Source organism: Mus musculus, chromosome Y (assembly GCF_000001635.26).
Source record: "Mus musculus strain C57BL/6J chromosome Y, GRCm38.p6 C57BL/6J".
Taxonomy (NCBI): Eukaryota; Metazoa; Chordata; class Mammalia; order Rodentia; family Muridae; genus Mus; species Mus musculus.
In genome coordinates this window covers 11,189,865-11,199,756 of record NC_000087.7, presented here as the reverse complement: position 1 = coordinate 11,199,756, position 9,892 = coordinate 11,189,865, and the positions used below count along the sequence as shown (strand labels likewise).

Genomic DNA, 9,892 nt, shown 5'->3' with positions numbered 1-9,892 from the left:
GGAACATGAAAAATAACCACCATGGATGATGTCAAGTCAGAAACCGAAGACTTTCTCAGAATGAAAATAAAAACAAAAATGAAACAAAACAAAACACAAACCAAACAAATAAAAATTCAACAACCAAACAATAAAAACAATGCAAGGGTGAAATTCTTTGGCAGAATATTACTCAGATCATCAGGCCTTTTATGTTTTGATTTTATTTATTATTTCTAGGAGGCCATATGAAAAGGTAAAGTCGAGATGCTGAACGTTTCTGAGTGTAATTAGGGAAGGAACCAGCCTGAGAGGTGTTCTATGATGTAAGCTTAACTAGGGTGATGTCACAGAGCACTGGCTGGAGGTTGCACATCTATTCCACTTGGAGGCGCTAGAATCCATTGAAGGTGAGTTCACTATCTTCACAGTGGTGTGTCAAAGCAGGTCATTTTTTCCCACAGGCTTTTGGTGCCTGGTCTGTATCAGGAGACAGAATCTTGACGACTAGGTTATTTTTCTATGGGTAAGTACATTTATGAAGTAATTTGGACCCTCATAGCTACAGAAAGTTAAAAATTTTCTCTCCTACAGTGAGTTACTGTACATTCTTCTTTCCCCATGTTTATTAGCTAGGGAGATGAATGGTCTAGGTTAGTTTATGTCCTGAATTTATTATCCTTGGTAACAATATCTAGATCACAATTCCACTAAAATGCCAAAGCTCCTCTTTGTCCATGTGCACGTTAGAAGATATTAGTTCTAAATGGCTGATATTGCCTTGACTTGTTGAGTTGTTCTTGTGTTCAGTAATGCAATGGCTTCATCAAATAATTCTGAAGCTGGGTCAGGAGAAACAATAAAGAAGGACAGTGGTGTGCTGTGTCCCTGGGAAGATATTTGTGAATGCAGGCACTTAGCTCAGACCTTACACGTACAAGAGAGTCATGGTGACCCCTCTGGCCCTTTTTTTTTCTCTTCTTCTTGATCATTGGGGGTAATAGTGATAGCACCACCTAAATTGACATAAAAATTCAAGGAGAGGATCCTCATCAGAGGCAAATTAACTCAGGGAAGAAGAAATAAATGTTAATCTGAGTATGTTATTCTGAGCTCTAGAGAATACATGTTAATTACACTATTTTTATTTCCTTGTTTCCCTTGTTTCTTTCTTTCTTTGTTTGTTTGTTTGCTTGCTTGGTTAATTTTATTTGAGTTTCTGTATGTTTAGATTTGGCTGTCAGGAAACTCACTGTGTAGAAGAGACTAGCCTTTATCTCACTAACGTCTGCCTTGCTCTGCCTCTTGAGTACTATGATTAAAGTTATGGGTCACCACCACTTTTTATTAACTTCTCCATTTGATTGTTTGTTTTGTTATTTTTTTGTTTGTATTTCTGTTTTGTTTGTTTTTTGTTTGATTTTTGTTTGTTTTCTTTTACTTGTTGTTGTTGTTGTTGTTGTTGTTGTTGTTGTTGTTGAGACAGGGTTCCTCTATATAGCACTGATTGCCCTGGAACTCACTTTGTAGGCCAGGCTGGTCTCTAAATTAGATATCGGCCTGTCATTGCCTTCTGAGTTCTGGGATTAAATGCGTGTACCACCATGGCTGACTTATTAACTTCTTATTTTTATAAAATTAATTTTAGGAGCTCAAAACTGTTTAGCATAGTCTTCTTCACCTGCTCAGAAGTTCTCTTAGAGAAGAGTCTTGGTCCAGCATTCACTCCAAACCCATAACCATTGCCCATCAGGAACTCATATATATGACAGAGGCAACAGCATTGTGTCTGGTTTAAACTGGCAAGATCTTCAGTCCCAGGCAATAAGCAAGTATGATATTTGAAGGGAATGGAAGCCCCAAGACAGTGTGATCTACCACAACAGGTCTACAGCCAGGTAGAAGACAATACCTCTGAAGAGTCTGAGCATGACATCACTCAAGAAGAAGAGTAGGAGGAAGCCTTCTTCACACGCCCTGGGGAATATTGTTGGCTGCAGAATTTCTCACGGGTGGAAGGAAGGTAATGAGCCTGTCACCCATTGGAAGGCCATCATTCTAGGTCAACTGACAACAAACCCTTCTCTTTATTTGGTGAAGTATGAAGGAATTGACAGTGTCTACGGACAGGAGGTCCACAGCGATGAGAGGATTTTAAATCTTAAGGTCTTGCCTCACAAAGTAGTTTTTCTTCAGGTGAGGGATGTCCACCTTGCCAGCGCCCTGGTTGGCAGAGAGGTACAACACAAATTTGACGGGAAAGATGGCTCTGAGGACAACTGGAGTGGAATGGTGCTAGCCCAGGTGCCATTCTTACAGGATTTTTTTTTTTACATTTCCTACAAGAAGGATCCGGTCCTCTACCACTATCAGCTCCTGGATGACTACAAGGTAGGTAACCTCCACATCATTCCAGAGACCTTTCTGGCTGAGGCGAGATCAGGTGATGACAATGACTTCTTAATAGGTACCTGTGTGCAGTACACCAGAGATGATGGATGCAAAAAGTTCGGAAAGGTTGTTTACAAAGCTCTAGCAAATCCTACTGTGTACTTTATCAAATTTCTTGGTGACCTCCATATCTATGTCTATACTCTGGTGTCAAATATCACATAAATTGAAAAAAAAATCACAAAGTACAGAAATGTAAACTTATAGGATTGAAAAAAAAATGTTTGTTTTCCTGTGTTGGGTACCTATGGGTCTTTGACAACCTCAGTATCTTTGTCAATAAAATTTGTTTTGTTCTAAAAATTAGTACGTGTGACATGACATGCTTTTAGTGAACACTTTGTTGGAAGAGATGGACTATGGTGGAAAGAACATCAAAGGAAGATGAAAGTTGCAACTCAGGCTGTGAACAGTGCATACATCTAATATCACACAGGCTAAAATGGACAGGACTTAGCTTCTGTGGTCTGCATAGTGAGCAAGGAATTGGAGATCTGACTTAGAGGAGCAGGGATGGCAGCAAAAGATGGATTTTTAGTAAGAAGCAGAGAAATACAGGACATAGATAGAATCTCTGGTATGAAGTCTGAGGGAGAAACAACAAGATGGGGAAAGAGTGATAGATAAAAGGAATGTGGCCTTGTTACACAAAGTGCAACCCAGAAAACTTATCCAAAGAGACTCAGAAATCAGACAAAATAAGGTTTCATTTGAATAATGAAACCAAATGAAACTTGTCTCTTATTTTAAGATTTATTATCTTTATTTATATGGTTGGGAGTAGAGCATGAGCTTGAGAGTATAGGTTACCACAGAGACATGAGTTGTCAGATCCCATGGAGTTGGCATTAAAGGTGATTGTTAACCATTGGATATGAATTCAAGAAAACAAATCCAGTTTTTTTTTTTTTTGTGGTACAATAGTGCTCTTGACAACATGGTCATCTCTCTATTCCCATTACGATATCTTTTTAAGAAATCCAATATTAACATGAAGAAAAGAGACCAGGTTAAAGTTAAGAAAGATTAAATTGATGGTGACCTTTAAAAACAATAAAGGACACACAAAGGAGTAGAAGACACTGAGGGACAAATGAATTCTAAGATGAAGTTCACAAAATGTGAAGCAGGAGACCCAGGCAGAATAGAAATTTTCTGCATTTCTGGTACTTACCCACACCAAGTCTGCATTAAGAAATATGGTCTAGTGTGAGATAGTGCCAGCAGTTAATTGCAAAATCCCACTATGAGTTGAGTTGTATGTAAAATGAGACATCTGTAATATAGACACACATGCATATTCAGAAATACTCACAGAAAGAGGCAAGAAGTAGAGGAGCTGAATATTAGAAATCTTCAAGGAAGAGAATGAAAATCTTGTAAGGCACAGAGGAAAGAGAAACTGTGTCTTTCTGCTCAAAATCAGGCCATTCTGTCTTCCATCACTGAATGGGAAAGCTCACTATCCCTTATCACTATCTGATAGGGTATAGACAGTTGATGAAAGATGAATAGTCAGTTTTCATCAAAGGTATTGACTTTGAAGGTGATAGATTGTTCATGCTCTACTGGAAGCCAGATATCCAAGAGTTTATGGGAAACACAAATGATTTGAATGGATTGTAACAAAAGGAAGAAGACGAGATATGAAGTTGGCAGGAGGAGTTAGGTGGGAATGGGCCACGTTTTGTTCTGGGAGGAGTTACTAAAATAATTGGAAAGTAAATTCCATTAAAATATAGTGTATGAAATTCTCAAGGAATTAAGGAAAGTAGTTCTTAATATACCATGTCTGTACTAAACACACACAGACCACTTATATTGCCATCTTCTAAATAACAACTTCTTATACAGCAGTTTCATTACATTGAGGGCAAAAGTAATCCAGAGGTTATTTAAAATAAAGAAGAATCTGGGGAGATGGCCCAGGGGTAAAGCCAAGTGTTTGGTCAAACATTCACCTACAACACCAGTGCTTAGGAATTGGAGTGGCAGAGACAGAAGGATGACTGTGGCATCCTGAATGTCAGCCTCACTCCTAGCTCAGCAAGAAACCCTGTCACAAGGGGAAAATTAGGGAGTGAAGTAGCAGAAAACAGTATACCCTTCCCTATCCTCTGCACTTACCTGTATATTTCTGTATGCATACACACATAAATAAGATTACTGTATAAAAGAGGTTACTTTGCATAACTTATAGGCAAAAACAATGTTGTTTTAACCTAGAGACCTGAAGACTTTTATATCATTATGGTCCTGGAGAAACTCTCCAGATATAGAGGATTGATATATCTTCTTCCTATGCAAAGGAAACCTCAGTTAAGTGTGTGTGTCAGTAACTTTAAACACCTTTCTTCCTCTATATTCCTAATTATACCACAGAATGGTCTGTAAATAATGAAAATATGAAAATAAGACTTTTTCAGGGTGTTGCCTTCTTTTAAAATCATATTTATAATATTTTGCTAAATCGATGGGAAATCTTCAGCTCCAAGGAACAATGGATTCAATCCTGTTGACTTCTGTTTTATCCCATTATGAATAGGAATTAATTGTACATCAACATTTTCCACGATTTGAACTAAATCAGGAATAAGGGATATGTTTCCACAAAAATAAGTAATGCCAATATGGTTAATCAAGTAGAAATGTGTGTGTGTGTGTGGGGGGGGTGGTGTTAGGATGCCTTTGGATTATTTGAGAATGATGGCTGATCAGAAATATGTTATGCAAATAACCCTAACCTGTGAGAAATGAAAAGTAATGATATAAACTATACTACCAAGTGTCATGGCCACTTATTAGTTGATTTCATTTTCTTTTTCATTCCTTTATTCGTTTGAATAATTGTGGGCCACAGATGATCACACGTTCAAATGTGTTAGTTTTCCAGGTGATGGGCTTTTTAGACTGAATTAGGAGTTGTTTTATTATTAAAGGAGATTTGTCACAGAGCCTTGAAATATCAAAAACCCATCAGGCTCTCTCTCTCTCTCTCCCCTTTCTCTCTCTCTCTCACTTCTTTCTCTCTCTCTCTCTCTCTCACACTCTCTCTCTCTCTCCCTCTTTCATTACTCTGTGCCTACTCCATCATAAATTGTTTGCTCTCAAATACTGCTCTACATGTTTTACCTCTGTGTTGCCATGGTGTCTACCATGATAACCTGGACTTGCCCTCTGGAACTGTAAGACCACAATTAAATGTTTCCTCTTATAAGTTGGTTTGGTCATGATGTCTCTCACAGCAATAGAACAGTAACCAAGACATACATACTCCTGTTTATTTTTTGAAACATTCTTTATTTCTTTCATTAAAGTTACCTTTTGTCCATTGAACAGTTTTAAGAATAATGTTAATGGGCCCAAAGAAATAGTGCCAATAGGTGTGGCACTCTCAGGAGGTGTGAAATAGTTTCATGAGGTGTGACATTGGTGGAGTAGTTGGGACACTGATGGAGATGTGTCTTTGTTGAGTTGGTGTGATCTTGTTGGAAGAAATGTAACAATGTGGTGGTAGGCTTGGAGGTCTGCTGTCCTTAAGCAATCCCCAGTTTGACACAGTCTCCATCTGCTTCCTGTATATCAAGACCTAAAACTCATCTCCTTCTCCAGCACTGTATCTGCCTGATGGCTACCATGTTTCCAGCCATGACAATAATGGAGTAAACCACTGAAAAGAAGTTACAAAGTGTTCAAGATTTACTATGATCCTGGTGACACTTCGTGGCAATAAAACCCATACTAATACTCACATAAACACTCAAAAACACATTTGATGTTTTGTGGGAACAGACTTTAAGGCCCTCTGCCTACTGCCTGGAAGCTATTCATTTCCAAGCAGCTATCAGATGAAGATGTAGAACTGTCAGCTCCAAATGAACCATGCCTGCCTGGATCCTGCCATATTCTTACCTTGATGATAATGGACTGAACTTCTGAACCTATAAGCCAGCACCAATTAAATGGTTTTCTAATAAAACATGCATTGGTAAGTGTGTCTGTTTACAGCAATAAAATCCTAACACACACATGTACATATACACCTAGATATACTGAGTCACAGACACACACACATGGAAACATTCACACCACACAAGAAACACACACACACACACACACACACACACACACACACACACACACACACAAACAGACACAAACACATTCATTTACAGGGACTTTAGATTTAGCCAGTACGCATGCAATTTCATTGGGGTGTCGAATACATGTGTTTGTGGAACATGACTATTGCTCTTTCTTTTAGGATTTATGTAGACAAAATCTGCACACTCACTTCATTCCTCTTCAACATCAGAAAACTCAATTTAAAGAAAGTGAGATAATGAGAAGTATTTTTAGATACCTCTTTTTTTTTTTCCTGTGAGTAGCTTCCACTTCAAGTCACCCAGGAAAAATAAACATAACAGGAAAGAAATTCATATTCAAATGCCCTTGACAAGCTCATAAAACATTCTCCATAATGAATATAAACTTTTATTTAGAATTCCCAAGGAAATGAGACTTTTGAAAAATCCTTACTTTCAGATAGGCTTTGGTATTTCATTTCCCTGCAAAGGAACACCAATGTAAAAAGACAGAATCTAGATTGTTTTGTGCACAAGTTGCATCAGAAATATTTGAAAATGTGCATACACGGACTCACCACATTTTTACAAACATATATATATATATATATACATATATATATATATATATATATTGGGGGCGGTGAAAGGAGACATCTGGAGAACAATAAGACCCTCATTAGCATTAAACATTCCTGAAGCCAAGTAATAACCTCTAACAACATCAATAACAACAACAACAAAAACAACAACAAGAATAGATGTTCATTAGGAAGAATTTTTTTTTAAATAACCTTCCATTAGCCACAGAAAGAGGGGGCATGATCCATCTGCAACAGTTTATAGATACTTATTACAATTACCACTAAAATTTTTAAAATAATATGGATTTTTAAAAATGAAATTGAAGTAAAATAGATTTTTCAGCTGTTAAAAAGGGGAAAATGTGTTCTAGAACGAAATAAAGAGTGTAAGAACTAATTGATTTTTAAATAAAGAACATCCTTATAACTCATGTGTCAGTAAGTATCAGGATTATAATGCAGTTGATTTTCTCAGTGTAGAATAATTTTAATGTGTTTGAATATTTCCAGTTCTAATAACGGATTTCAGAATTTTCACAGGACAAGAAGTAGACACCATGTAGTTCCTCGCTTTTGTTTCAAAAGTCTTAGCTCATTTTCTGCAGAGTCCCAGACATTCCAGGGAAGGGTTTGAAACATCCAACAACTTCTGAGACCATAACCTCAGAGAGAAGCCACCTTTCTCAGTAAATGGAACTAGGAAAGCTGAAAAGATCCATCAAATCGCTTTAGAACAAAAGTGGCAGCTGGTTCACAGAACAAGGTATCATTTAGCAACTCAGCCAAGAATTAAGAGGATTTGAAATGATAATAACACAGAGTAATAAAAACCACTATGCTGTTGTAATTTAATCGCATATATATACTTTGGACAGAGAAAGCAATCATATCTTGGGATCTCTCTGCTCAGCCCAACGAAACTCTGGGTCATGCTGCAGATGTCCCAAGTTCATGGCTCATCACAGATACTGGAAGTCTGTGGGAAACTAGAACTACATCATGTAAGTGCTGTGAGTCCAAAGACATGATTTCAGAAATTGTTCAAGTCCTCATCTTGCTTGGAAAAAAAAATCACATAGCACCAGAAGGAATAAGACGTTCATGGTATCAATGTCAACAGGTAAGCACTACTAACAAATATCTGTTAAGCATTGGATTGTTACCAACACAAATGAGGAGATGATTTTTAAATTTAAATGCAGTTACATTTTAATAATACTGTGGGTGTAGGGGAAGTTGGTGAAGTGAGAGAGAACATGGCCAGCAGAAGGTTCTGTGCTCTGTGAAGGCTGACATGGGAGGAGGGAAGGATACTTACCATGCATCCGTGGTTGTGCATCTGTCTGTGTAAATCCATTGACACTACACGGATAGGGGTGAGCTAGGGGAAAAGAATGGTACCAGATTCTTAGTCTCTGGCATCCCATATTGGGCCTTAAAAAACATAGACAGTCTAATGTTTCACAGCTTTATTTTAGACAGCAGGGAGAAAAACAAAGGGTAAAAAGATTGTTAGGCTTGCCATGGCCAAAAGGAGAGATGGGGAAAGACATAGAAGGAAGGACAGAAAGCAAGTTAGAGAGTAAGAAAGGTGAACGCTTAGAGAAAGAGGTAAAAGTTTACAGAGAGTAAGGATTGTAAAAGTTAGAGAGAGAGAGAGAGAGAGAGAGAGAGAGAGAGAGAGAGAGAGAGAGAGAGATAGAGAGAGAGAGGAGAGAGAGAGAGAAAGAGGGAGAGACTGATGTAGGGCCAAGTAGCCTCTCATGTATTGGGCTTGTTATCTTGCTGTTGCTAGGTAACTGGAAGTTATCTAACCTGAAGATCAGAACCTTTTGTTGATTTTGTATGTGATTGCTAGCCATTAGCTACTGCTGGGCGGAAGTGCTTGTGGGTTTGGTTACTTTACCAAGAGCCAGGGTTCCAGAAATACTGAGGAAATGCCTTCCTTCCCATGTAGGTGAAAATTATGACCCATTAGGTTTCATCAGGTTTAAGGACTTCAGCATGACTGGAGACCAGGAATTTTGTACATAGCACAATGCCCCAAGCTCAATGATCAAATTTAACTCTAGCCTCCAGATTTTATGGTTTCTCAGGCAGAACACCAGCAGAGAGGATGTGAGTTTGAAACTCTGGAGACTCCTACCATAAGAAATCAAGGCATGGAGGTGGGGTGGGGTAAAATGATCTTAGAAGAAATCTGTAAAACAGTGAAAGGACAATTGAAAAGACATATGGAAAAGACCAGCAACAGGGGATGCCTCAGGAGTCCATCCTTGTTTCCATAGCTTGGCAAGGCAAAATTCAAATGACCAGTAGTACTGGAGGAGAGTCTGTGAATGCATCAGGGAGGGTAGGGTAAGGGTAGGAGAGAGTGAGGGAGGGTGAGATAGAGAAAAAAGTAGAAGGAGAAAAACAAATAGACGGAGAAGGAGAAGAATAAGGAGAGGAAGAGGAGAAGAAGGAAGGGAAGAGGAATGGGTGGAGCAAAACGACAAGGAGAAAAAGAAGGAAGAAGAACAAAAGAAGAAGAAGAGCAAAAAGAAGGAGTAGGACTTGGAGAAGTAGAAAAGGAGAAGGTTAAATAAGGAGGAGAGAAGGAGAGAAGGAGAATGAGAGAAGGAGGAAGAGAAGGAGAAGTCAAAGGCATAGAAGAAGAAGAAGAAGAAGAAGAAGAAGAAGAAGAAGAAGAAGAAAAGAAGAAGGAGAAGGAGAAGGAGAAGGAGAAGGAGAAGAAGAAGAATGAGAAGAAGAAGAATGAGGAGGACAAGGAGACCAAGAACAAGATCAAGA

The 9,892-nt window shown here is 38.4% G+C and overlaps 1 protein-coding gene across 1 annotated transcript; it reads left to right on the top strand.

Annotated features, from left to right (window-relative positions):
- Positions 1-1,908: 1,908 nt before the first annotated feature.
- Gm20828 (predicted gene, 20828) lies at positions 1,909-2,595 on the top strand. The gene has a single exon (XM_001473625.4). It carries the CDS (start codon positions 1,909-1,911, stop codon positions 2,593-2,595), a length of 687 nt encoding a protein of 228 aa, XP_001473675.1.
- The last annotated feature ends 7,297 nt before the right edge of the window (positions 2,596-9,892 follow it).